Source organism: Achroia grisella, unplaced genomic scaffold (assembly GCF_030625045.1).
Source record: "Achroia grisella isolate CSIRO2021 unplaced genomic scaffold, CSIRO_AGI_Agris_v1 utg794, whole genome shotgun sequence".
Classification (NCBI taxonomy): domain Eukaryota; kingdom Metazoa; phylum Arthropoda; class Insecta; order Lepidoptera; family Pyralidae; genus Achroia; species Achroia grisella.
The window spans coordinates 4,121,395-4,145,201 of NW_026713026.1; the positions used below are offsets into that span (position 1 = coordinate 4,121,395).

Here is a 23,807-nt window from a genome sequence, read left to right on the forward strand (position 1 = left end):
GGATCAAATTTTAGACTTCAAAAAGGAGATAATTTTATGTATAGTGGGTTCCCAAAATATCCATGTGCACCTCACTACGCCCTCTACCGGCGCCTAATAATTACATTTCATATAATATCTAATAAATAATATATTATATTTCTTACATACAATTGTATAACATAATGCCGTGACTAATATAACAAAATGAATAGGAATAACAATGAATAATAATAAATACTACATTAAACAAAATGTATCACTATTATTAAAATTTACAAAATTTTTCTTAACGATATAACCAAACCATCGTCAAGTAGGTCAAAGTACTACATACAATGGTAGTAAATACCCGGCTATAAACATAAATTTGTTGGTAGTTTCATGTCAAGTGATTTTTATACCTTATATGTGGTAGAAAAGCATACGGCTCGTCTGATCTCAAACTACCAAAAAATAAAGTATATTGTTTGGCAAAAGAAGTCAGTGGCAAGTGGACTTTGTTTAGTCTAATACAAAGTTAGGGTATTATATTAAGGTTATTACTAAGTAGTTACTTTCTGCGCATGAATATTTTCGTATTTTTCTAATGCTGCATCTTTACTCGGCTTCTGCTGGCCTTTTCCATTTTACTGTGTCCCACACGAAAAATGGGGGCGAATGCAAACGGGAGTATGCATCCACTCCATAAGTCCCTATTTATGGTGCGGTTAACAAGCTCCTGCTTGATGGATATGACTTTAATCTTTGGACACCATTAGGGGTTCGAACCTTGGTTCCCCACTGCAATAGGACATAATTTAACAAATATTTGAGATATTTGGAAAACTACTTGTTGGACTTGACCGCATAATTGTATCAGCATAGAAAATAGAAAAAAATATTATACTGTGAACAACACCTTTATCTATATTACATGTGTAAATAATCCCATATTTATTAGCGAGGCAAGTATAAGTCTTTGCATATAATTTTTTTATTTAACAATCTATATAGTTCCAACCTTATTTAGTACAGTCTGCCTAATACATGTGAAACAGATATGTATTTTTAAAGCATTATAAAATATCACAATTGCAAAAATACTTAATTTTATAAAATATAGTGATGAAGAACAAAAATATATACTAATTTTAATTATATCATATATATTAAAAGATGTCAAGTTATGTGTAATTACAATTAGGTAGCTCATAATTGTGTATATATTATATGTTTAGTATTATTATTATACAGTATCACATTTATGTACTAACATATATGTTAGTACATAAATATTTACTGTTATTGATACATGACTGTGGTAGTAGTCATGATGATGTCTATACTACATTGAATAATATTTATTATTTAATAAATTATTATTAAGATGACAATAACTACTCATTGGTCGCATTGTATTGAATATATCTGTTGAAATCTTGCAAACTGTACATAATTAGTAGAAAAATAGCATATCTTGAAGCTAGTTTTTGATGTAGAGTCATGACCAATAATATGTAAATGCTTTAGTACTTTGTCACAGTAAATAATATGTAATATACATATACAGATGTTTTATATATTTATCAATAAGTTATTATTGCGACAAGGTACAAAAGTTTTGCATTATCATTATTTGTGGTTCCACGTTAGTATTTTATTTATTCGTTTCTTATTATTCCCATAACTCTGATTATTTACTTATTTAGTTAAACAAAATTTGATTAAATATTAGAATACCTTGAACATTGGAACATTGAACACATTTTATATAGGTCGAACCTCTAAGACAGTCAATTCGAAACTAAACTAAGAGTAAACAATTACTTGGAGTACTGGTAAATAGTTAATACAACAGATAGAGAGTGAGAAGAATGAATATATGACAGTACTTTGTGAAAATATATGCATGATTTTTGTGGTAGATATAATGACAAGAATACTTGTGGGCAGTTCGTTGTGTCTTTTGTGCTTATACAACTATTTTGTTGCGCTGAATTTCGTTTATCTGGAAAAATAAAAAATACATAGTAAGTACATTGGTAATAAATATTAATATTATTTATATAACGGGAAACAATCTGATGACCCATCTGATGATAAATTGTATGCCTATATATATGAATAGCACAATGGACTTCATGTTATTATGAGCCAATACTCTCTATATTTATTATTATTTTAATAAACATAAAACTAGTCTTATAAATCTGTTGTTGGTATTTTAGTCATTCACATCCCATATCTACATTCTAAAATCTTAGTTTCTTCACAGTTGATTGCGTATTTAATATTTGACTCTAATGAATCAGTTCTGGTTGGTTACACAGTTTAACTTTAAAATGTAAAGTTACAACAATCATTTAAAAGAGCAAAACGCAAGTTTCATGTTTATTCTTCTTGTGTGATGAGTCTGCGTTCCAATTGACTGGTAGAATAAAAAAGAGTGACAATTCAAAAATGCTTAAATAAAGTTTATTTGAATAAAGAATTTTCCATTAGTACAATTTCATTCATATGTAAAGTAATTATGTGTAATAATCAACAATTATATAATAGGCAATTAAAAATAATAATTTGTTATAACATTTTCACGTTTTTTCATAGATGTCATTGTTATCTACTATTTGACCTCTGACAAGTATGTTTCATCATTATTGCTTTGCCTTTATCCCATTATTTGGGGTCGGCACAGTATGTCATCTTCCACCGGGCCCTATCAGCTTCATATCTGACAAGTACACTTGTTACCACAATAAAACTGGCTTCAATCATTTACAAACGCGGCTAGGTTTCGTGCAATAATTCCATATAAAACTCAAAATACAATTTTAGATTAAAGAGAAAGCAATTAAAATTTCAATGGGAACAGTGGTTAAGTTTTAAGGTACATCCTTAAAAAAATATCTAAGTTTTCAGGTAAGAAACATAAAAACTGAACTACGGTACCTCCTCCTTTTTTAACGTTAATTAAAATATTGAACGTTATCCATATCTACTAATAATACAAATATGAGAGTCTGTTGCCTTTCACGACTTTGAAGATTAGACCTGCCGTTGGGACATATCAAGTTTTCTAATCGGCAAAAAACCAAAACCGATCAACAGTTAACAGTTAGTAGAGACAATATACAGATGTGACCTATAATATGCTTCCTAATGAATTTGCCACGATACGCTATCCGATCTGACCTCATGCTCATCTTATCATCCTCCACTGGTGCCCCGATAGCGTATACCGTTAGCGCAGGCGTGTGCACCATTCCATTATCACCCATTAAAAAAAATTTGCTATCTCACCTTTGTACTAAGATGCTTACAGGCCGCCGCCGCTCCTCTCTACCGTGATCTTCTTATTAAGAGCTTCTTTCTCGTGATGCTCCTCTTCCATTTCCGCCATTCGAGCGAACCTAGAGTACGCCACGTGGCCAGACTTGATCGCCGACATCATCTGTTGATCACAAATCAAGTTAAAACAAATATATTTTAAATCATCAAATATTCTGCATTACTAATGTGTAATGTAAGTACATTACACAATACGCACTATAATGTAAGTAGGTACATAAGTAATATGTACCTTACATTTATTTATATAAATAAATAAGAACCAATGTGTAAATTAAAATTACTGGATGTTTTACTGTCATTGCAATATTCAAAATGGCGAAATTGACTCTCAGACCTATTTTTTTACCACATATATTTCAGACATCAGGTAGACATAGCTATATTTGTATATTATGACTTTAATAATCATTTGTAACGAATGTCACCCAGGACCGCGCTGCGTCTAGATTTAATTTTACACTATTGAAAACTTATTTAAGTCATAATATGAAATTTAGCATGAACAAACAGACAGGCAGACAAATTATATAAATTATTTTTTAAGTTAATATATATATATATATAACTTATATATTTAGTACATACCCATTTAGTGAAAAATATTATATCTTTAATTTTTCTGTAGAGTCAAATCGCCTTATATATATATATATATATATATACGTAATAAAAATTATGTTTCCTTTATTACAGTTGATAAAATGGGAAGGTTAGTCAACGAACTAATAGGTTTATTGATGAATTATGGTGTGTAAGTAGTTAAGTATATGGGGATAAGAAGATAACCACTACCAAGATGCAAAAATAGTAAGCACAAGAATCAGTAAGTATTTGAAAATTAATAAGCAGCATAATTGTACTATATATTTTACGCTTAAATGCCCCTAAAAGCGATATACTAAATAGCACAGCAGCGTTGAAAATAAAATAAGTATAGATAGATATGATGGAAACATAATTATCCATGCAAACTACTATTCTATATCATGCAATATCTATTCTGTTATTGAGGAATCTTTGTTTTATCATTCACGTTAGTCAATGAATTAATTACTAAAGTCAACAGTACGAATATAAATTAAAAGCAATATCTCTATATATTAATCTCTTATCGATTATGTACTGATCTCTATGGCAGTTATTGGTAAACGCAATTTTTTTCTTTTTATTTACTGGCACAGACTACAAAGTTATTAGGTTTTATTGTCAGCCAGTTATATAGATATGGACCTGCAGATATTCGTCGAGTTCGACTTGTCCGTTCATGTTAGTGTCGATCTCTCTCAATATTTCGTGCAACTGTTCACCGGTCACCTCCTCGCCGTAGTTCTGTGGACATAAGCTTCGACTACAACAACTAAGTATGGACAATGAACATGGCATAACTATGTCACACGTTGCTTGGAACACTGCGTATTTTTTCTGTTTATTTTATGCATTGAAATCAGTTAAGTATTTAATAATCCTTACTATGGCTGGTTGACAACTATGTAGTATAAAGATGTAGTAATTTAACACACTGCGTCACTTCTGGATAGTTTATTTCTTTCCAATACATTATATGGGATTAATAATATTATTCACCGTTTATGAGTGATATATTTACGAATATTTTGAGTGTTTTATAAATATTATAATGTAGGTACTTACAATACTAGTTCTTAGCGAGATAAATAACATGTACATGTACTGGGTTTTTTAATTGTCTATTTTACAGTTTCTTGTACTATAAGTAACATTATTTATGAATATAATTTTGAACAAAGAGTTTGACAATAGTAGGAATTTTCTTCTACCAACTAATCAAACTTATGCGTTGGTAGAAATAAATAATTAAGTGAACAGTTAAAATAAATAAAATCTACTATACAACTGGATGCGAAAAGAAATAACAATAAAAAAATATGTTGACGTCAACAGAGTTTTCGAAATAAACAACCAGCCATTTATAATTTATCAAGAAATGAGTATGCATTAAGTGTCCCATGCAAGTGTGTTAATATCTACTTTATAATATACCCAATTTAGAAATATATGTTCACTTCAACGCCACATTGCAATAACAGTCTTAGATACTCAAATATAGAGACAAAAAATATTTATTTCAAATTTATGTTCAACTTGAAGTGAACACATAATTCAAAGCGATCCAATCCCAAACAATTAGATGAGGTAATTCCCACGGTGAACATTGATTGACCCGAGCCCGATACAGTTCACCATCTAAGTACTACCTGTAGGTAGTCCTGTATTTCTAGCTGTCCATTGTACGTGACGTCAATTTCCGATAGGATCGCACTGATCTCCTCTTGGCTTGGCGTCAGACCCATGCTCTATAACATTTTTGAACTCTAGGTCATTAACATTAAAAATACTTTTTGTTTAGCCAAATAAATATATAAAACGGGTGCTAATTTTGGATATTGTAGATTCCATTGAAACCATTAAGCAGCTTACTTTGCAAGCTGTGTTTCGGTTTGAAGGTTTACTGTTATATAGCTGCTTCAGTTATATGGAGAAATACAAGCGGAGAATTCCAACACAGTACCTGAAATACAAATAAATAAAACCTTCCCCAAAAATAGGAAAGTCTTCCTTTCACTTTCACTTAATATATCACGTTACTCGAAAGTGAAATTATTGGAACATTCTACAATTATCTTCATACCATTTTCAATCTATGCTTTTCTGGATGTAGAGTCATTGATTATTTTAGATACTCCCTTTCTATTTTAAATAAATACACATTAGTTTATAAACAAGAGTTCATAAACAAGTGGTTGGAGAAGAACCGAGTGCCTTTGACTTCCGTTCTTACATACGATTCTTGCTTCATTCTCATTTATAATCCATGACATGCAAGCACACTGGTTCCAGTGACCCTTACACTTTAATAATATTTTTTTATAATTCTCTATAATGATTAACTTCTCTTATTTTGCTAGTGCAAGTTTACCTTGAGACTTCTTCTAATGTCATTTATGGAGACGAATCCCTTCCTATCCTTGTCTATGATCTGGAACCTCTTGATGTACGTCTGGATCTCAGTCTTGCTGAGATTGATCGGTATCTTGTCGCGGCTAGCCCGGTTCACCATTTGTCCCATCTCGTTGGCTAAAAATTCGCTCGCTGTTTTAATTTGCCGCTGAAAATAAATACATTCACAGGTAAAGCATTTTATTTACGAAACATAATAATAATTGATAAGGAAAATTTTATAACCACATCTAAACGGGCCTTATATTACTACTAATCATCTGTTAGAAATACACTTTCATTTAGTTTTTGTAAATACATACAAATTACAAACAATCTTACTCATAAATATTTTGGTTGGTCATATAAAAAATATATGACTGTTAGTCCAACTAGGGTAGTGAGAGGCATTGTAAATTGTCAACGATTGTGGGGTCGAGGTTAGTATAGCGCAAGAATCCAACCCGCGACTAACAAAAGTAAAAAAAGAACAGTCTGTTAAATCACTATACCACCAAGGTCGAAATTTTATTATAAGTAGCAATTGTAATAGTTCAATATTAAGACAAATAAAGATTATTATCATTACATACAGCTTTCTCGGCCTCGGTCCACTTGAGTTCCTCGGCCATGATGTCGACGACGGCGGGCAGGGCCTCAGCAGCCGCCTGCACGTTGAGGAACGCGAGCCGCAGCCGCCGCGCGATCATGTCCACAGCCGTACACGCGTACTCGCGGACGCCGTACCTATGGACGGTTTCTTTTTGTTGATAATGAACCGCACCCGCCTGCGCTAACGGTTTACGCTGGCGGGGCACCAGTGGTGGATGATTAGATGAACATGATGTCAGGCCAGTTACCTCATCGTGACAAATTGACCAGAAATTTATCACGATGGTGTCCAGGGGCAACCACGTGGAGGTCAAAATTGGTATAGGTAATCAAAATGTTTGTATCGTGCTATGTATATAATACCTATGTATTAAAAAAAAATATTGTTAATACTAAACTAATAAACCGAATGCTGGCAATGTACTATGTAAGGTTGACCGTGGTATCGGAAACCATAGTGATAAATGCCTACAAATGTTTGTATCGTGCGAGGAATCGAACCCGGGACCATCGGAAGTGAAGCGGTGTGCTAAACCGCTAGACCACTTAGACCGTCAAATCAAGTTTTATGCTAAGTTCTATCGTATAATAAGTAGATTATGTAATTTGTATACGAAATTTTATGAATGAAAATTATTGTAGTAAAACGTAGAGAGATAAGTACAGTTTAACATAGTAACGATATAAATGAGGCCATTATATAATAATACTCATGCTGTTGATACGACATTGTTTACATTATCACATATCCAGAACTCCACGTTTATACAATATAGTAATAAATTAATACGATACAATGATGTCCATTCAATATTACGAAATCCGTGCTAATCTGTGGAATTCTTATTAAGAGGTTGTTGAACGGATTATTATTTCATTTTTGTGACTATATTATTACATATTATTAAAAAAGTATAAGTATTGAAGGCGATTCTCGAACAGAATACTTACAGTTAAAAAAAGATAAAGGTATTGATCACGGTGACCTTCTCCTATGATATTTTCTTATCAGTTTTCGCATTTTATTTTCTAAACTTTTGTGTTAGATAAAAACGATGTTTTTAGCTTCACAATGTCACATTTATAATTTTTTTTGGTGAAAACTTTTTAATCTCTAACTATACTAGCGGTCCAAGCAAATATTGTAAAATAGGGAATAGGTTTTTTTATGTAATTGGAAACCAGCTGGTAGTCCACCTGATGGTTGACCTGAGAGTAGACGACGGGTATCGCTTATACCCGTCGTCTACTCTACATACATTACGTTATAAAATATTATGCGCCACCTGTGTTACTCATATATTGCCATTCCAGAGGGCTCTAATCTGTAACTTCACTGCCTAATCGCATCCTACAACCGATTAACTGTAGCCATCCTGAAGCATATTTACCTAATTTCAGCGTCAATGTACGGGAACTCTGGATGTATTTTCTTGCCGATGATTGGCCACCGTTTGCCCGTCATCGCCGCCATCTTAGCAACAGCGAACGCACGGTCGCCATATGATTTCGCTAAATGTTGTGCCACCTGAACAAAGTATCATAATGTTTTTAAATATTACAACACTATAACAGTTTTGCATATATATATATATATAATTATAAAAGCAAAACTTTGAAATAACCCTGAATGACAAGAGGTACGATGCCACAGACAGACACACAGACATGGCAAACTTTTAGCTTCGGGGGTAAAAACGACGTTTCTTTGTTTAAATTTCATGTCTTGATTTTCATATTCGTCTGTTATAGTGTCCATTTCTTTTAGTACTTACTTCCATTTCTAAGCCAAAGTCTTGTACTAGTCTAATGTACATGGTAGGCGTCCAGCCGTGAGCACCCTCAATAAGGAACCCATCAGTCTGACACTCGCGGAAAAGCGGCTTTAGACTTGCACCTAAAACACAAAACGAAGGAAGGGTGAACTTTCTGTGAGAGTTTTTCTCAATGATATTCTTGTTATATTGCTTATATTAAATAAAATTTCATTTTATATAGCTATATATATATAACTTTTGAGTTTACCGTGCCAGTACACTGGTGCCAGTATTTGATTAATTTAATGATTATCCAAAAGAAAATAACTTTCGATTACCTACGTTACCAAGAAAGTAGGCATTTATGTGTTTTAAATTGTAGTAAAATTATAGCTATTACCGTGTTTCGCTTTTTTTAAGATAGACAGACATAGTTTTGCGTTTATAATATATTTTTTTATATACACCATATCATCTGAATAAAAAAAATATAAACGCTTCTTTGACATACCTTAAAATATATCAGTATGGATACAGATTTTCTACCAAAATGTATCTATTGTACTGAACCAATATTTCGCAAAACAATAATGTTATTTCATTTCATAAAACTGACCTGATCATGTGGGATACATGGTTAGAAAGAGAGATAGTGCTCACTGTGTATGGCGGCGTCGATGGTTTCCGCGGCCATTGAGCGGTAGGTGGTCCACTTGCCGCCAGCGAATAAATTACCATTTGCGGGCCAGCGAATGGTGTTTTAAATTGTAGTAAAATTATACATATTATCGTGTATTGAAATCTTTTTTATAATATTAAATATAATACTCTGACCCCGCAATGTTGTCTGGAAATATAAATCAAATCGTTATTCATCACGACAAATTTAATTAAAATACTTTTCAGGGTGGACAACATTTTGTATTAAAAATAGATAGTAGCTGATTCTCAGACGTACTGAATATGCATATAAAATTTCATAAAAATCGGTCAATCGTTTCGGAGGATATGGTAACTAACATTATGACACGAGAATTTTATATTACCTATAAGATGTAGCAGCGTACAAATTTATATATTTACTAACTGACCTGCACAGCTTCGTCTGCATCGCACTTACTTGACATTTATTATTATATTTCGCCTAATTTAGATAATATATTTTTAAATTATAGCCTGTGTGCTATTCTAATGTATGCTGTATTACTGTAAAGTTTTATCAAAATCTGTTCAGTAGTTTTAGCGTGGAAGAGTAGCAAACATCCGTCCATCCATTCATGTCATCAAACTTTCGCGTTTATAAAATCAGTAAGATGCTATATAATAACCAGGGATGTTAGGGAGCTCCGTAACCGAAACTATCGGATATCCGATATAAATAAATATTCGTAATCTAACCGAATCCCAAATAAAAATTTCGGATAATAACGGATAGGGTGAAGCATAATTGAGGCACGTTATAATAATTTATTAACTATTTGTAATTTACTTTTGAAATTTCTTAAAAAAATAATATCCGTAACCGAAATTGTCCGAAACTAACGGATGATCCGAAATAATTGCATATCCGTATCCGGTATAATAACCATTCCTATACCTACCTGTATCCGATATTTCATATCCATAATATCCTTGGTATTAACTAAAAACAATGTGTATTGTAAAATTGTTATGAATAAATGAAATGAAAATTGAACATCGCGTGGTTAATGAGTAACACGTGCCGTGAGATAAGAGTTCTGTGAAGGACAATTCAAAGGACTAAAAGTAGTGCGTGTACGAAGTACTTGTACGCTGCTACAATTATTTCAGAAAGTGCACCAGACAACTTCAAATACGGATAACTTATTTTTATTTAGGCAGACCTATTTTTATTTTTATTGGCGGGAAATCTTATATCTTATAATATTACATCTCATATAATACTAAAAGGCATGCCTAAGTCAATATGTGTAATATTAGCATTTGAGTTTGAATATAAATTCGAAATCATAGGATTACAAATAATGTTTTTAAAAATATAAGACGATGGAACATTTGTTGCAGTCTTATGTTGTGAAAATTTTGGGACTTTTGTGTATTTTTTAATGACTGAAGCATTAATTAATATAAAAAAATTACATATAGTTATGGACATGTTGTTATATATATATATATGTTAATAAATTTATATTATCTATTTTTGTAGAAATACCAAAACAATAAGTAAATTCATGTTATACAGTGACACGTATACATTCTCCAAACAAAAATGTGAAAATATGAAAACATTCGGAAGACTTACCTTCAACGTCAGGATTCAAATAGTTCTTGACCTCGGTGAGAATAAAGAGAATCTCATCCTCGGTGGGTCTGGGGCTGTGTGTAACTTGGCAGGGCATATCGGTGGTGCCAGCGATGGTGCCCTTCAGCCATGGAAGGAAGAAGATCACACGACCGTCCGAGGTGGCAGGGTCGAGGAGACCCATGTGTTCAGGACTAAAATTTAATTAATATAATTTTATATATCGAGTATCTTAATTTAGTTAATAATACTAAGGTATTGTAAAACCAACTTAGATCGTGACAAAATTAATATTATTCCATTAAGGATTGCAAGAATCATCAAAATCGGTACCATAACGGAGATATGGCGTTATACACAAATAATAGAGTCAAATTGAATTCCCAAATAAGGCATATGTGAAATTGTGTGAATCAAACGATACGTTCACCTTTTATGGTTGCATATTGATTAAAAATAAAGACGAGTTTTCCATAAAAATATTAATCTGTACTAATATTATAAGAGGTAGAGTTTGTAGTTCGGAAGTTCGGCAAATCTCCTGTACAATTGTATATTGTAAAATTCTTTTAGTGTTAAATACCTCATTTATCCATGAAGGTTATTGTTACTGTTATGTTACTATATAATATCACGCTAAGACAAAGAGAGGAGCTCTAATGAAAATTTTACAAAAACAAGGAAAATGTGACGCAGACCGCGAGTCACCTACGAGTAATTTATGGTATATATTATATCAATAAATCGATACAATATACTTTATTTGTAACATATCCTAAAGAAAAGATAAACATTATATTACATTACCTATTTGTAAGTATACATGTACCCTTTGTACATGCATAATTACAATAAGGCGGCCCTACTGTTGAACGCAATATTTTTAAGGCAACTTCAGGGATTTACATATTAAGCAGGTAGCTAATATGCAAATAGGAGAAAAGAAAATAACATAAAAGTATAAATTCCTTAAGAACCATGCATATAGAAATAGATAAATAGATAACATATCTACAATACAAGTATCACGTACCTGTAGTAACCGGGTAAGACGATGTGAACACCAGAGGATGGACAGCAGATATTCTTGATGGTGGGGTCGTCCATCTGTCTGATGGAATCCGTGAAGGGTCCTGTTGCGTTGATTATGCTCTTCGCTTTCACGTCCCACTCTTTACCAGTAATCTCGTCCTGGGAAAACATGATATTATTAGGTATATTTCTACTAAATTTTATATTAACTTTCCTTGATTTGAGCAATAACTGCATATTATCTCTATGTATTAACATCAAATAGCCGTTGCATTTTATTTAAAATTTAATTAGAAATTATCGCGAATTATACACTAGAGGTGAATATTTTCACAAACTCTATATGCACAAACTTTACATACTTTCCTAAAAAAAGGGCAACTTTAACCAAAATGGAAGTAAAAAACACAGTTTAATTAAATTAAAAAATGAGCAATAAATATTTATTTTTATTTATAGGATATTATTGATGCAGAACTGGCAAAAAATGTCCAAATCCTAAAAGAACAAAATGAGTTTGATCTAAAATTTTTACTTTAATTTTGGATTTACCGTCATCCCTATACTGTCTAGTTTGGATATCTATTTTAGATGAGAACCAGTGACATGAACAGGTATTTTTTTACAAAACGTAGGACGTGAGAGATAGTAAAACTAACCCTTAGCCTGGCACCGCTCAGTTTGCCAGCAGTTTTGTGCAGCTTGAGCACGCTGACGTGGTTGGCGATAGTAGCTCCATGCCGCGCCGCCGTCAGGGCTATGGCGAGGTTCATGCGAGCATCGTCTTGCTGTCCTGTATAACAAATTATAGTATAACTAATATTATAAATGCGAAAGTTTGAGTATAGATAAACGGGTGGATGTTGCTTACTTTTTCACGTAAAAAGTACTGAACGGATTTTAATGAAACTTTACAGTAACATAGCTTACATGTGAATAACACAGAGGCTATAATGTAAAAAGATATTATGTTGGAAGAAATGTAAGGATAAGTATAATATCTTACGATGACACACACAGCGCCATCTAGTCCCAAACTAAGTAGAGCTTGTGTTATGGGTACTAGAAAACTGATATAAATATATAAATAATTTTTTTTGTCAGTGCACACTATACAATATATAATACATAATATACAAAGAAAACACTCAGACAGACACAAACAATCGTACTCATGATATATATATCATGAGTACGATAGAAATATATGTATATATACTTATCATACAAATGTCTGTATTGTGTAAGGAATCGAACCCGTAACAGCGCCACAGTCCAAACCTCTCCCCTCTCTCCACTTAAGACACTTTTTTAAATCTGACCATAACGAGTTGCTTTGGTATAAGTTTACGTTGTATTTTTTAATTGTGAGTTACTTAATATATATATATATACAATATAATTACACTCTTCAGAGTACACATGTGCTGTCACAATATGTATGTAGTGTAGTGATGTGCACTACTTACCGTCATAGTAAACAATGCCACCGCACAGGTTGTCCGACTTCAACATAGGGAACAGTTCCAGTGTGTTTTTCTTGGACAAGTAATATGAACTCTTCACGTTTCTGTCGCCGGCGACCAGGTCGTACATTTTGATGCCAAACCAATAGTACGGGACTTGCCACCATCTGAGAATTAAAAAGAAGTATAATATAATAACATATATGTATATATTTATGTGGTACAACTTAGTTGTACTACAGTATAAATACTGAGTGGGAGTCGTATTCAGCGTTACTAGTATGTTTTAGCTTTTAAGTTGTATAGTAAATAAGAATACTGTAATGCTGACTAAATGTCTTTACTATTATTATTGTATTTATTAATTTATTATTACCCTCACACACTGGAACATAAGAAGTTTCGGACAGTGCGGTTTCAGAGGAGTTTCCTCCCGCGTATGCTCAGATTATGGAATGAACTACCTGCCGAGGTTTTCGAGAGTCCATAGCATGGGTTTTTCAAGAAGGGTATATTAAGGTTTCTTAAGTTACGACAAAGCCCACATGACACCTCTGGTGTTTCAGGCGACCATAGGTTACGGTAACCGTTTACCAACAGATGGGTATGCTTGTTTGCCAACATCGTAGTGTATAAAAAATTGTTGGCCGAGTTATCCGCTATGGTGGAGAGGACTTTTTGAATGAATTTTCCACAGATAAAATATAAAGAAATACACTACTCGAATAAGATTCAAAGGTCATGAATTGTATTTTGGGCTAGTCAAAAAACATTGTGTGTCAAGGTACTGATTCTCCGGTGATGGAAACACCAATAGCAAATCAAAGATTTTTTAAAGATAGTGGCGATCGGCGTTTTAGATTCTATTAAGTTTCATTCGGCGAAATGTGAACAAGCCAAATGTTGGATCCACATATACATACCTACAAATATTGTTGACATTTTTAGTCACGTGTTTCAACACATTGTCAATTTTATAAGTTCGCCTGACCGAGGAGCGAACCCGGAACCGCGTTTTTGGTACTGCGCCATCAACTTCGTTAATTAGCGATATTAATTATGATAATTCAGCGTTATTATGTAGTATTAGGATATACCTTTGTACCTACAAATACTTTCCGCTAACGATATTGGTGATGTATGTACCTTTGTACTTTCATATATTTTAATACATACTTGTGTCATAGATAAAATAGATACTTAGTTATAATTAGTGAAAAAATTATAAATATCTATGACGATACAAGACTATACTTGATAACTATATACAATAGTAGTGTTATTATTTCTTAAATAAGTGACTTTTAAATAAATTTCATTACGAAGTTGGTTGTGAAGGGTTTTTTTCATGGATGATAATGGAATGATGAACCCGCCTGTGCTAACGCCAGCGTTAGCGCAAGTGGCGGGCGGGTCATCTTATCATCCTCCGCTGAATGATAAGATGAGCATGAAGTCAAGTCAGTTTGCCCATCGTGATTAAATAACCGATGATGATGGTGATGATAACGATGGTTTCCAGGGGGAACCGCGTGGAGGTCGACCTAACATGGTACATTGCTAGCAATGGGGACACTAAACCTCATGACTAACAAAATGCAATGCCAAGACCGTATTGTCGCCTATTATCACCACAGTAATGACTTGCCGAAAAACATTGACTAAGAAATTAAGTGGGAATCCGAAAGCAAATATTGTAGTTTTATACTACATTGACCATGTGTTTGTAATAATAATAATAACCCAGGACTATTCACACGACGACATCTAATCCCAAGCTAAATAGAGCGTACGTTATGTGTACTAGACAACTGATATATGTAAATACATTACACACTTTATTGTAAAAACATACATAATATACATAGAAAACGCCTAGAACAACGCAAACACATGTAACCCCGTATAATTATTATGATCGGACCTGATGATAAAGTAGATATCTAATTATTGAGACAATTGGAACATCCTTTTGGAAGTCTGTGGGCTATAAGCACAGATATCATAATCATGCCACGTCCTTACCTAAAATATATTAAAAATAATTCATTTCCTAATTCGGCCGATCCAAAATGTAATCCGGAACCTAGTTAATACAAAGAAACTGTCTAGAACAGCTGCAAGAAGGTTATAATGTCTGTGAAGCGAGCCATGAAGGTCTACATAGTTTCAGTATAACTGGTTCTAATAATTTGTGTTGTAATGACAGTAATATCAATCAGATAATCAATTAAGATTAATCTTAAGATACATAGTCAAGGTCCTTATTAAAAAAATAAACGTCATAATCGGACTAGTGTAAAAAATTACGTGATTGTCAACTTATTAAGTGGTTACTTGCTTGTAGATAGGTATTAAACGAAGTATGGCTATACAATGTTATAAATATATGAAGTATCAAGTTCTATGAATTCAGTTCAATTCCCGAAACCCACATAGGCGGGAAATGTATAATAATGGGGACTTCATAGTCGGATACATCCTCAGGTCAACAATAATAATAAATTCTTAATGGTGTACATGGAAGAAATATAATAACAAAAACAGTAAATAGAAAAGGCGGTCTTTTCGCTAAGCAATTTCTTACAGACAACCTGGAAGAAAAGGTAATAGGCAAACACAAAACACTATCTAGCGAATCAATCTAGCGATCCCCAGCTGTCGGGTGTACAATTTAGCGATATCCTATGGAAATCATCGCGACAAATTAGATTAGACACGATGGGCGTGCTAACCTGACTTCCTCATCCAATCTTTCAATGGTCACATCATTCCATAGTCATACTTAAAAGAGGGTTGTTACTAATGGGGAACAGAAATAATTCCTAGTGAATTCACCACGATGAACTGACTGTTTTGTCTCCGTTGTCATCCATGTAAAAAAACATATATTAAAAGGCGTGATTACAGTAATTACCTACTAATGTACTGCTATACGTTAATAAATCAGTCTGGAGACATTTTTTTCTGTATACATAATGTATCTGTGACAAATAAGGCAAGAGGTAAGGTTGTCAACTCACTTATAAACAGGCAACAAGATTGGCAGCGGTCGAGTTAGGTGCGGCGCGACCTCCAACATGTTGGCCCTTTCGTGCAGTGCTTCTTTCACCATTTTATACTGGTCGTAGTCTAGTTGCATGATAGCCTTTTGTAAATATCGTACGCCGCCATGAATCAGCTTGGTGCTTCTGCTGGACGTTCCGCTTGCGAAGTCGTCAGCTTCGACGAGAGCGGTACGAAGACCTTGAATGGACAATCAAAATGGATGGTTGAGAAGGTTGATGGGATTAGGGATTTATGACAATGATTATATATACATTGTTATTATAATACATATACATAATTTTTATTTAGATTTATGTGGGCACTGTCAAAATCTCTGTTTGCCCAATGGTTGACTGGGACAAAATGCCTCAAGGTGTTAAGTTCGCCATATGCATCTATATATGTGCATTTATGCATTAAAGTTTCAATAAATAAATAATATAGGTAAATAGTATTATGATAGCACTAGCTACCAGAGGGAGACTTATTTACTCTTTATTGCACCAAATACAGGAAATAATTAAAATAGCAAATATCTATACATTAACTGATAAAAAAAACTCGGTCTTATCGCTAAGCAATCTCTTCCAGAATACATATATAAACTCATCTACTTTACATAACTTTGTTCCCTGTAGAGGTGGTTTGAAGGTAGATACCATTACCATTGAAATTACAAGGTACGGAGGCTTGATACCTCAGTCCTCATAAATGGCCACATATAAGGGTTATACCACGGTATTCACATGAGGTAATCGTCGTATTGTTCATATAGGTGACGGTTACCACTTACCAAAGGGACCGTCAGCTTGTGTGACATTCAATTACATAAAAAATATATGTATAGATCGAACATTTATTGAGTAGATACTCGCTACTCACTGATGAAAAAATAAATTATTTATTTAAGTAGGTATCTTATTTTTTTGCCTAACTTATTACAGCGTTTTCTATCTATTCAAGAGTTTGCGTGTGTCTGTACATTTATCAATAATGAGATAACATACAGGGGGCATAAGAACAAACCGGTCGTGACTTTTTTTTTATTGGCAAAAAAACGAACGCTACATTTAGAAGCTGTGTTTACAATTATTCTGCAGTGATCGCGTTAACTTATGTTAATAAAAAAGAATTTAAATAATGCTGTATATTAAAGGCATACACCGTACCGTGCGTGGAATCGAACCCGCGACCATCGGAAGTGAGGCTAATCCGCTAGATTACCGGGGCTGTCAATTGCTTGTAATAGATTATTAGGTAAACTATTCGGGTGACTTCCACGCAGTGCCTTCAGGAAACCATTGTGGTAATTTAACCACCACATCCCAATTGGCCTAACTACATCCTAATCTCATACCGTAAGCATATAAGAGCGCAAATTACTATTATCATCGATTAAAGAAAATGATACCTCTAGTGGTAGCATCGAGTGCGCAGCCGACTCCAGTGGCACCACCCCCAATAATGAGTATGTCATACGTATGACCAGCCTGCAGGCTCGCCACCTGTTCAGTTCGTGACGGCAGAGGCCTCTTCTTCCTTTCCGTTTTGGCGGCAACTTTTGAACGTTTGTACCAATTCTGTATATATAACGAAACAATACAATTAATATACTATCCATCAATTAATGTAATTATCATACATCCCGACTTCGTCCAGATACTTTTTTTTATCATATAACATATCTCGTAGGGCGAAGGGGATTGTCAGTAATGTAGACTAATAATGCCATTTGCTAGCATACATTGCTAGCAAATGACATTACTCACAATGTGTCACAATGACCTTCACAGTTCCCCTGAAAACAATCGTGATAAATTCCCGGACAATTTCTTTCGATTTATGGGCCTCAACGTACAACGATTGTAATAATAAAAAATCATGATTATCAATCTAGCAGAGATATAGGTATTCCAGAATAATAAATCAACCTTTCATATCAATAAAGTACAAATAGGTACAATTGTATTCATTTATCCGTGATTTATTTAAACTAGTTTCGATGTCAATTTATAATGTCTATATATGCTATTTGATAATAGATGGCGCAAAATGGTTAAACAATTTAAAGACTAGTTTTAAGTTGGTTAGTTTCTAAACAAGATTCCAACTATAAATAATACGAGATAATTTTAAAATTACATTGCTGGTTATCCTGATGATTAATTTTAGGCATCGAGAAGCAAGATAAAACGTTACGAGTGTTAATCCACAAGGATAAAATTACGTTATTTCTTAATGGCGTATCTATTGTGACAATCCTACGTACCTAACATTAAAGTATCTAAATTCAAACATTATAATTAGATATATGAGTATCAAAACAAGAAACTCCTTTTAAAATTGTTGGAACATTTATTATTTTTTTTAAAGTTAACACCATATTATAAATATATACTATTTGTAATCTGAAATAGTTGCTTGTAGGCATGTGTATCATAGATATAGGTGTAACTTATTAGAAACCCACTTACACAATAAAATAGAGTGGTGTGATCATCATATGATGTGCGCATGTGCGTTAAAGTAAATCACGCTTAGCTTTAGTGATTCATTATTAACACCAAATGATTTGGCACTAATAAAAAATATTAACACTTTATCGATTACAGTTTATAAAGACAATTACAAAAAATGTATACCTACATATAATAATACTATATTATATATATAGGCATGAAATTATCGCAGTTGTTGGATTTTGGAGTTTGGTATTACTACAAATTAAGATAAGATATAATTATAAACTGATAGATGATTATCAATGCACAGCGAAACTTTTAAGAAAAAAGTTAGCTGGACCATAAAGTCTGAAAATATTGTAATAACATACACTTCTCACTAGATACATACCGCAATTGAGTCATCCGCTGATAACGCCCATGCGGCTAATACAGCTGTCGCCGCTCCTGTAGTGCCGCCTATCAATAGTCTTCTACGGGACATTTTCTGCAAATAAAGATAGGATAAGTAGATAATTATCGTTGATACAGTTGTATCTAACGTTATCTTCATCTAATATAAAACAATTGCTATTTGTTTATGCTCAAGACAATATAATGATGTAAAAGATTAAGGTAACTACTTTCATTTTTTATAGGTAGGAAAAATTATTTAAACTGTGTCACGTTAGAATACCGTGTCGAAAACGCACTGATAAATCTGACTACTATTGAACAGAAAAGATATGACAGTAATCGTATGTATTTCATTTGTAAGTATACTGAATATTATAAAAAAGTAATATACCTACCTATATACCTATATATGATAAAAATAAACTAAGTAGAGCAAATAATTTAATTCAAAAATACTCAAACAAAGTGAGTATAACTATTAAATTGCATTAAATGATTTTTTGGCTGTAAAGAATTACTAAAGTTATAATAAAATTAACTACCTTTAAAAAATTATGGTGAAGAATTTCTTTTCAACCAAGTATGATTCGTCATTTGCTATAAGTTTTTGATGCCAGCATTGATATCAAGCGTTCGAAAAGTGCTTAAAAATGGAAAATAATAGAGCATACATTAATAATAAATTGTTTTAAAGAGAAGATTATAAATTAACTAAACTATTTTTATTTGACTCTTTAAGCTTTGAATCAGCTTATAGGCTCTAAAATAGGAGACTGATTGATAAGATTTAATAAAATCACATAAATTACATATGACAAAAAAACTCATTAATCAGTCAAATTTCTGATTAGCAAATTTTGTAGAAGCGTAATGAAAAAGATTATCTATCACTTCCGTCTTATCTGTCTCGTTTCGAATACGTGTGTGTCTCGTGTTGTACCTATGTAACCAATATTGTTATCAGACAAGGCCACGGGAATAGTACCACAATTTATTACATCTACATTTATCTCATAAATGAACTAGCTTCCCCCCTGTTACGTCATAGCGCAAATTACTTTGTAGCTATGTAGATTAATTATTCAAAGAAGATATGTGGGTGAGATTTTAGACTTCTGATAAACAGTTTTATGGTTTTGAGATATAGTTTAGCATTTCTTATATTTTCTCAATTTTAAAATACTTTAATAAAATGCTTTACTATATATATTTTAATGATCGGGCTAGTTAATTTAATGCCAATTACTTCGGCACTCGCATAGTCAAGTCAAATTATTTGCCGAATAAGACAAGAGAATAGTTTTGCAGTGTTATTGACCGTATAGTTATGCGATATATGAGCAAAATAATAGTATCGGCGAATTCTTGGCAAAGATTCGATTCAGTCGAATTGAGCTTCAATTTTATTTGAGGCAACTGCTTGCTTACTGGGAGTTCATGCACACTCGCACGGTCCCCACGATGCTCGTCTTTACAGGAGTAGTAGAAGACTATTGTTTTACTTTGGTATCACAAGTACATTGCACGCCAAAGTATCAAGCCAGAACAAAAATAGATGTAGCTTGCGAAATCATTGCAGTGGGTTTAATAGCGGCTAACGCGTGAACTCAGATCACATTGCAGCTACATGCTAATTCAGTAGTGTGAAAAATTGCATATTTAAATTAAAAATCCTAACTATGTATTTATTAAATAACATTTGACCTAGACAATGACCTTAAATATTAGTAGGCTATGTATCGTTGAGAAGCTACTCACACCTATGTGTATATCCTTATACTGGGAGTCCTTGAAACAGAGCGTGGTCACAATGATGATGTCATAACGACAGTGTAACCAAGCGTGTAGCTAATTATTATAGAATCCCAAAACAATCACTAGAAATTACAGCTTAATATTACTCATATTGTATTGTAAAAAGTTAACTATTTTATGTGTACATTTACACCTACATAGGTATATAATATACAGCTAATATACAATAATCTAAAATTCCTAATTAGCTAATATAACATAATTTTACCGTCAACACCTTTTTACCTAAAATCTTTATAATATAAAATTATAACACGTTGAAAAAATTGCACCACCAGTTTAATATAATAATATAGTTAACATATAAATTATATCTTACCTTATATTAAATATTAGAGGGCTTGCTACGATGAAAACATGTGCCTGTAGTTATTTTTAATTAGTATTAAAAATATAAATTTATAACACGACGATTACTGTAATAATTGTATACGATTATTTATAACAGATTCGTATAAGGAAATTTATCCTTATAAGCTAAACTTGAATTAGTTTAATACAGAATGTATATCACAATATAATTTGTTATATAATTTACACTATCACAGTCACAGTACTATATTAAAAAGGTGTTAGCTAATCGTAAAATATTATAACACACAACCGGCCAAAACATTCCCGGTATCCAAACGACCTACTGACTAACCGCCCTGTCTACTGATTCTCAATAGACTCTACTGTTTGTCACCCTATTGTAGCGTCGTTCTTTCAATCCTGAGTCATTGCTCTATTGACAGTATAGCGTACTAACTTCAGATATAGCACATCACTAACTTCAGGTGACATAAAAGATCGTTATAGCGCCATCTAGTATCTAGTACCGTAACTAATATCCTTATACTTTTTAAAACAGAAATAGTGGTAAAAGCTTATTTTGAGATAATAAAATTCCATCGTACAGGAAATTCGTCTATTTGTATATATAAAATTTCAAAAGCTACATTTATTCAAGCTACAGGAACTGTGTTATGATTGTTTTAACTAAGCTGGTCTTAAAAAAGCAGCAGCATTATGCATGCTAATACCTATCTAACAACTACTGTAACATTATGATCGATTCACAAATTAATTGATTAAAAAAATATTCTAAATAATTAATTTCTAGGATAATGGAGGAATGGAATATTAGAAATGAGCCCCCACTTCTAAAATTCCATAAAATTTGTGACCTCCATTACTAAGAATGTATCATGTATGTCAGAGCGACCACCACGCGGTTCCTCCTAGAAACCAACGACTTAATTCCTAGTAAATTCGCCATGATGTGCTAACTGATCTGATCTCATGCTCCACTTATCAGCCTGGTCTAAACTATATATGTACATATACTAATATCGTAAATACAAAACTCTGTATCTGTCGGTCTGTTTGTTACCTTTTCCCGACTAAACGGCTGAACGGAATCTTTATATAATAGAAAGTAGACAAAGTCACGAGTAACAGCTACTTCTAAATAAATAGAAAAACTATTTGCCTAAATATTCCTAGTAAAAAAATGTTAGATAAACATTAAATAATCCGCATTAAACATTAAACAACGATACGAAACGGAGGTAGTTGATATTGTGGTATTTTAATTACCTATTATAATTAGCTTTAGACAGATAAACTTATTTATTTATTAATTACCGGCTACCAAGAAAGTTGTGTTTTGGATATTGAGTAGGTATATTTCATTTCTTTATATATTCTAGTAGTGTTCTATGATAGCATCATAAATTTGAATATATGATTATTGGCTGTTACAATATGGAGCGGTTGATTTAAGAAAAAGGCAGACAAGAAAACATTATTAAAATTTTTTGGAAACAACGACAAACCAAAATATTTTTTAATTACTGTAGTGATTAGGCTGTTGGCAATAGGCAAGTAAATTTATTTATTATATTGCTCCGAAAATTAAAAAAATACTTTCTATATCTTTCTACTCCAGCGTACAGAATAAGGAATCTGGAATCTGGAATCAACAAACTCTAAATAATATATATGTTTACTAGAATAAAATTTTGAAAGTCTTTCATATATGTTGATGGAATCAGCTAAAGGGTTCAGAAGTAATACTGAAATAGTACCTAGTAATGGATAGCCATACTATGAAGAACTGACAACCGAATAAAAATGATTTCTTTCCATATGGCATCTCTGAGGCACTCCACACATTTAATTTAAGCACATGTATGGCTGCAGGTCAACTGCTATTTGAGTGATTTTATTTAATATTATTCAATAGCGAGCTCGTATATCCTACATATTTAAAATGATTCCGAGCATTTCTTACATTTTACACGTCCATTCACTAGGGATTCGTAAATGCATCAAACAAGGGCCCCCTTGTTTGATGCATTTAGAATTTTTTCCAACTCGAGTTGGGAGATTTCAACTTGAGTCAACTCGAATTCAGCACAACTCGAGTTGACAGATTTATCATAATATACGTTTGTGGCATACATATATCATGTATAAGAAAATGGAATAAGATTAGAAACAGTTGAATTTATATTTTTACAAACATGAGTATAAATTTGACATTTATATATTTATTTGCGTATAATTTTTTTTATTTATCCAATTGGATAATTAAATTCAAAATGTGTGTTTTTTTTAAATATAGCGCGCAAAAATGCACAGACAATCAGACAAAAAAAAA

The 23,807-nt window shown here is 32.7% G+C and overlaps 1 protein-coding gene across 1 annotated transcript; it reads right to left on the reverse strand.

The window, feature by feature from the left end:
• Positions 1-1,700: 1,700 nt before the first annotated feature.
• Positions 1,701-21,832, reverse strand: LOC131851641 (glycerol-3-phosphate dehydrogenase, mitochondrial). The gene is made up of 16 exons (XM_059202161.1): positions 21,480-21,832; positions 19,341-19,436; positions 17,899-18,067; positions 16,463-16,685; positions 13,443-13,606; positions 12,633-12,766; positions 11,975-12,132; positions 10,942-11,135; positions 8,676-8,797; positions 8,292-8,428; positions 6,882-7,035; positions 6,269-6,457; positions 5,547-5,645; positions 4,543-4,641; positions 3,262-3,412; positions 1,701-1,969 (listed from the first exon to the last, which is right to left on the reverse strand). Exons 2-15 carry the CDS (start codon positions 19,431-19,433, stop codon positions 3,278-3,280), a joined length of 2,070 nt encoding a protein of 689 aa, XP_059058144.1. The 5' UTR covers positions 19,434-19,436; positions 21,480-21,832; the 3' UTR covers positions 1,701-1,969; positions 3,262-3,277.
• Between the last annotated feature and the right edge of the window lie 1,975 nt (positions 21,833-23,807).